Below are 6,156 nucleotides of genomic sequence, written 5' to 3'. Positions count from 1 at the left end.
GCAAAGTGGGGCTAGGATAGCAGCCTCAGAGCCCATCCTATGCGGGTCCACTCAGAAGTTAGTCCCCTTATAGTCAATGGTTCCTCCTCCCAGGTAAGCGTCGCTAGCATGGCAGCCTCAGTGAGCCTGTGAGCCCCGGCAAGACCAGTGACACTTGTGATGACTGAGCCAACAACAGCCCCGCCCTAACCGGAAGCTGCGTGCAGAGTGGCTGCCGCAGCTCCCAACTTCCGCCCTTCCCTTCAGTGCCCAGTGCGCACACTCCACCCTGCCTCTCTCCGCCCCAACCGCCTTTTCCAAGAACTGCGTATGCGCATACGCATCCCGGGGTTGGTGTTGTAGAGATGCGCATGCGCATACACGTCCCATCCGTGCGAGGGGCGGGGCGGGTGCGGAGGTGTGGCTAAGTTGCGCACGCGCAGACTCGTCTCCGCCCTGCAAGGGGCTTGGCTGGCCGCGTTGGTGTAAGGCTGCGCATGCGCGTGCTCGTCCCGGTCCTGCGCGGGGGCGGAGCGTAGTTGTTGTGGAGCGGGCGGGAGCACGTGAGGAGTGCGACGTCATCGTAAACACACGAGCGGCCAACATGGCGGCGCCTGCGAGCGGGAAGGTAGCGGGCGGGGAGCGCTGGCGGTTCCCCTGAGGGGGGAGGGCCGCCTGGGAGGCGTCGGGCCCTGGGCGGCGGCCGTGCTGGGGCTCTCTGAGGGTCGGGCTGCCTGTTGCCCAGTGGGGGGGAGGCTGGAGCCCCCCCGTGGAGTCTCCTTGGGCCTCTGGCCGGGCGAGGGTGATCAGGCGTGGTCCCCCGGGTGCCTCGGGCTGCCTGCCAGGGTCGCCTCCCTGGGGTTGGGTTCCTTACCCAGCGTGGAACTGTGGAACTCCCTGCCACTGAATGCGGGGTGGTTTGGGTGGAGGGGGCAGAGGGAGGCTCTCTTCCCTCTCACGCAGTGCTACAAGCTGTGAGGGGACAGCCACTCAAACATGTCAGTGGAACTCCTTGCCACTGGCTGTGGGGGTGGCTTTGCATGGAGTGGACAGAGGGACGCTCTCTTCCCTCTTGTGCAATGCTGCAGCCTGGGAGGGGAGAGTCACTCAAGCTGAGTGTTTAGCAGAAGGACAAGCAAGAAGAAAATATCTCTTTACCCAGCATGGCACTAGTCTGTGGAACTCCTTGCCACAGGGTGTGGTGATGGAGACGGCTAGAGAGATGCTCTTTCCCCCTTTCACACCACCAGAATCTGTGAGGGGTCAGCCACTCAAGCTGAGTGTCGAACAAAACGACAGGCAAAAAGAAAATGTTTCTTTACCCAGTGTGTCGTTCATCTGTGGAACTCCTTGCCGCAGGATGCAGTGACGGTGATGGATAGAGGGACGCTCTTTTCCATGTGCGACAGAGAAAAGAGTGTCCCTCTGTCCATCACCATCGCTGCATCGTTCTATCCATCCATCACCAACACCAGAATCTGTGAGGGGACAGCCATTCAAATTGCGTGTCAGGAGAATCACAACATACAGAAGAAAGTATTTCTTCATCCAGTGTGTGATTGGTCTGTGGAAATCCTTGCCACAGGATATGAGGGTGATTAGAGTGGCTAGCAGGATGCAGTTTTCCTTCTCTATAGAACACCAGAACCAGGGGACATCCACTCAGATTGAGTGTTGAGAGAGTTAGGACAGCAAAAGAAAATATCTCTTTACCCAGCATGGCATTAGTCTGTGGAACCCCTTGCCACAGGATGCAGTGATGGCATCTGACATGGAAAGGGAACTGGTTACAAGTTTACAAGTGATTTGTATGTGCAGCCTTCTGGTTCTAGAAGCAGGCTACCTCAGAATGCATCTGGTGGGCCACTAAGATACAGGAAGCTGGACTAGATGGTTTAGCAGACCCAGTGGGGCTCTTCTTTTGTTCTTATAGGATCTGTTTGAGTTCCTGAATGCTGCACAAGACCATAATGCTGTATCTCTGTGTTTCTCAATCAGTGGTACACGTGCCCCTAGTGGTACTTGTGATGCTGTCCGGTGGTACTAGCGGGACCCCTGGACATCCACCACCCAGCAGCGAGACCGGCAATACAATGCGACAAACATTGCTCTTCTACTCACCCTAAGTCTCTACTGATGTGTGTTGGTCGTGTTTTGCCTCCCAACCTGAAAGTAACTGGTGATGATGTTATCACTCATTATTTCTGGTGATACCTTCAGTAGGTGGGGTGAGGCAGGGGACAAATGTTGAGAATTTGCATATGAGGAAAGTTTCGTCTTGCTCTTTTCACTGTTGCCCATGCCAGTGTCTGTTAGCCTCTGGCATTTTTCAACAATGTCTGTAAAGGTATGCATAACAGAGCAGAGAATAGAACTTGCAGCCTGTACCCACGCTGAGCACAAGATCTTCTAGTAAAGTGTTTCTGGGCCCACAGTTTGAGAACCGCTGGGTTAGTGCTCTGGCTAGCTGCTCTAAAGCACATTCATCTAGCACAGCAATTTCAAAACAATGGGTTTGGGACCCACCAGTGGGTTGTGAACCAATTTTTGGAGGTTTGTGAAACTGACAGGGCAGATTAGGCTATGTGCATCTAGGGTTGAATATGCATCCAGCTGATATGGGGGGGCACTGGTGCCCAATCACCATTAAAGCCGCACCCCTTGGCATTTATAAATTGGGCAGCAGCCTCTAGGGCAGAGGTTTTCAAACTGTCGGTCGCGACCCACCAAGTAGGTCGCAAAAGGATTTCAGGTGGGGCCCCAGAAGCTGGTGGGAGCCATCTTGGAAAAGGGCAAAAGACCTGGGCGGCGCCATTTTGAAAGAGGGCAAAGCCTGGGCGCCGCCATTTTAAGCTTTCTCCAGGTACAGGGTAAGAGAAAAAGCAACTCGCACAGGCGCAGAGCAGCAGCGTGCAGCTTTTCCTGTGTGGGAGTGCTGCTGTCCGGCCCCATTCATAGGAGAGCACACCTGCGGTGGCGGCAGCATCAGCGTCCACCCTTCCCCCAGTACACTTCCCAATCCCATCCACACTTTCCTGGGAGTAAGCCCCATTGACTCTAATGGGACTTACTTCTGAGTAGACCTGGTTGGGCTGGCTGGCAGGTGAGAGGGAGCCTGCAGCGGGGTCGGCTTGACAGAGGAGGGAGGGAGAGGGGTGGGCTGGGGGCTGCGAGGACGATCACCACCACAACCAGCAGAAGGCGAGAGGCACCCTGGCACCTGGTAATGGAGCAGGGGAGCACCCCTCCAGCATCTGTGCCTGCCTGTGCCTGCCGTTGCCCGTGGAGCCCATGGGAGGTGAGAGGAAGCCTGGAGTGGCACCCTGGAGTGGAGCCTGCAGGTGGCAGTGGCAGCATTCACACCTCTTGCTGGCACCTCTCCCTGGTCAGGGAACGGTTCGGACGCTGCCACCGCCGCCTTCTTCCACGCACCTATCCCTGGTACAGGCAGGTGAGAAGGAGGCTGGAGGGGCACCCTGGAGTGGACCCCGTGGAAGGTGGCGGCGGTGGCAGCAGCGTCCGCACCTTTCCCTGACCAGGGAGAGGTGTGAACGCTGCCACCGCCGCCTCCCATGGGCTCCGCTCGAGGGCTCCCCTCCAGACTTCTCGCCTCCCATGGGCTCCATGGGCGGCGGCAGGCACAGGCAGGTGAGGAGGCCGGGGGACGCTCCCCTGCTCTATTACCAGGTACCAGGGTGCCTCTCGCCTGCTGCTGGTGGTGTCCCATCTCTGTTATGCCTGCTATATTAGTGTTTTCCTTAGCCATCAAACATCCCACATCTTAGTTTGGAGACATGCATAAAAGATCTTATATACTGAGTCCCCTGAGTTGTTTGTGCCTTTATTTTTATTTATTTTCCACATTTTTATGCCACCCTTCCTCCAGAGAGCTCAGGGTGGTATACACAGTTACTCCCCTCCTTTTGTCCTCACAGCAACCCTGTGAGGTAGGTGAGGCTGAGAGAAAGTGACTGGCCCAAGGTCACCCTGGAAGCTTCATGGCTGAGGGGGGATTTGAACCTGGAATTTCCAGGTTTAAGTCCACCTCCCTAACCACTACACCACCCTTTATCCCTGCATTCCCTGAGAAGCATGGCATGTTTGCACTTCTGTCCCTACAACCTCTTGTTTGCCAGACTAGCTGCTGTCTACCACCATGCTCCAACTCCTAATATCTGTCCTTGCCTGGCTGTTCTAGAACATCTCTATCTTTATCCCATAGGGATGAATAGTTCCAAACTGGATGCTGCTCAACTCCTGTCGCCTTTCCCCCTGGTGTCAGTTTAAAGCTGATGTGCCACCTTTTTAATGTTACACACTAGCAATCTAGTTCCATCTTGATTCAGGTGAACCCCATCTCTCTTGGCTTGTCCCAAAATATTCCCCAGTGGCTAATGAATCTAAACTCCTCCCAAACCTATTTTTTCATTCATGCATTGAGCCCCTTAAACTCTGCTTGCCTAGCTAGCCCTGCACATGGAGTGCTAGCTTTGGGCTCCTGGCCTTGAGCTTCCTACCTAGCACCCTAAATTTGACATCTAGGACCTTCTGAATACATTTCTCGACATCACTGGTGCCAACATGCACCCACAACTACTACCTCCTCCCCATTACTCTATCAACCTCTACCAGTCTATCTAGATGACACATGATGCCTGCTACCTTTGTACCAGGCAGTCAAGTCACCTTGCAGTCATACATCCATTTATGTACAGTGTTTGGGATTTAGTTTTGTTTTGCTTCTATGGGGTGTCCTTTTTGCCTCCTTGCTGTTCTATTTTATGTTATGCTGCTTTTATGTTTTTTTGTTGGTGGTTTTATCTTTAAAGTCTTGGACACCTTTTGAGAGGGAAAGATGAAACTTTTTTCAGTGGTGGCACCCTGTTTGTGGAACTTGCTCATTAGGGAAGTTTGACTTGTATCCTCCTTGCTTTCATTTAGGCACAAAATCAAGATATTTCTGTTTTCCCAGACTTTGAGGTGTTCTTCCTGTGTCCTTGAGCCCAGTCCTAATCAGCTTTCCACTGCTGATGCAAGTGCAGCCCTGAGGTAAAGGAATAAATATTCCCTTATCTTGAGGATGCATCTGTGACTGCCCCCCCCACCATAGCACGGACCCCACTGGCATGGCTGCATTGGTGTTGGAAAGTTGGATAGGATTGGGTTATGAAATGAAAGGATAACTGCTTTATATTTTTAATTTTTAGCTTTATGGGTGCTTTTATATTTAGTGTGTTGGATTTTTGATGGTGTGTTACCTTTGTATATTTGATGAAAGAAAATGTTGAAATAGTGTTATAGGGCTTTAAGATAGAAGATGGAAAGGCTCCTGCAACTGTTGCAGTCTAAGATAACTTTTTCATATGTAAACGTTTGTGCAAAAATCAGCTTTGAAATTTGCTACAGTGAATAAAGGCACAATAGTCTTCTTTATGATATTGTTGTTCATGAGAATAATCTAGAAGAGAAAAGTCTGTTTTGCTTGAAATAGGAAGTCAAGAATAATATGGATGCATCACAGGTACACTCTGGTTTGCTGCCTTATGGTGAAATTTTTGTTTGGCCATAATTTCACTCTGGGTTAGGAAGGATAAGGTATTGGCACACCTCTTTCCTAATCTAGAGAAATTTTGCACGTATCAGTTGGTGGGTGCCTTGTACTAGAAGGAGAAGTTGAAGAACAATGTCTTTCTAGTTCCTTTGTCCGTACTAATCAAATTGCAATAGTGTTAGATTAAACTTTGAACGCAGGAATTACTTTGGTGGGTATAATTAGCCACAGAGGCCTATGCAAAGTCTACCTGCTTGAGTAGAGCTAAAAGTAATTTTAATAGATCTTTTAATGAGCACTCCTGTCTGTTTTTAATTTTCATTTTTGGGACCAGTTATAAGATAAGGAGGTGGAAAGTTGGTCTTAATTTTTAATCTCTTGTAACATTGAGACTGTCATACTGTATTGGTGCCATTATTCTGTGCAGTAAAAAATAGCACTATTGGTGCAGTCCTTTTCTGCATGAACAATTGGTGGTGGCAGCTAGGGTAAAGACCTAAGGGTACTTACTGCAAACTTTGTGCCTTTGGTTTCTTCTCCTTCTATTTTAGCTTTGCAACTACCGTGTGATAGTAATTGACCCAGGGTGACCCAGTGACCTTTATTGTACAAGATCATGAGTCTGA

The 6,156-nt window shown here is 50.9% G+C and overlaps 1 protein-coding gene across 1 annotated transcript in view; it reads left to right on the top strand.

The window, feature by feature from the left end:
- Positions 1-531: 531 nt before the first annotated feature.
- TBC1D15 (TBC1 domain family member 15) overlaps positions 532-6,156 on the top strand; it is a 29,062-nt gene continuing 23,437 nt past the window's right edge. Inside the window, exon 1 of the mRNA XM_066633233.1 lies at positions 532-607. Within this exon, the coding sequence (XP_066489330.1) occupies positions 584-607 (24 nt within the window). The 5' untranslated portion in view covers positions 532-583. The remainder of the gene's footprint in view (positions 608-6,156) is intronic.

This window comes from Tiliqua scincoides, chromosome 7, assembly GCF_035046505.1.
Source record: "Tiliqua scincoides isolate rTilSci1 chromosome 7, rTilSci1.hap2, whole genome shotgun sequence".
NCBI lineage: Eukaryota > Metazoa > Chordata > Lepidosauria > Squamata > Scincidae > Tiliqua > Tiliqua scincoides.
This window is presented reverse-complemented; position numbering and strand designations above follow the sequence as displayed.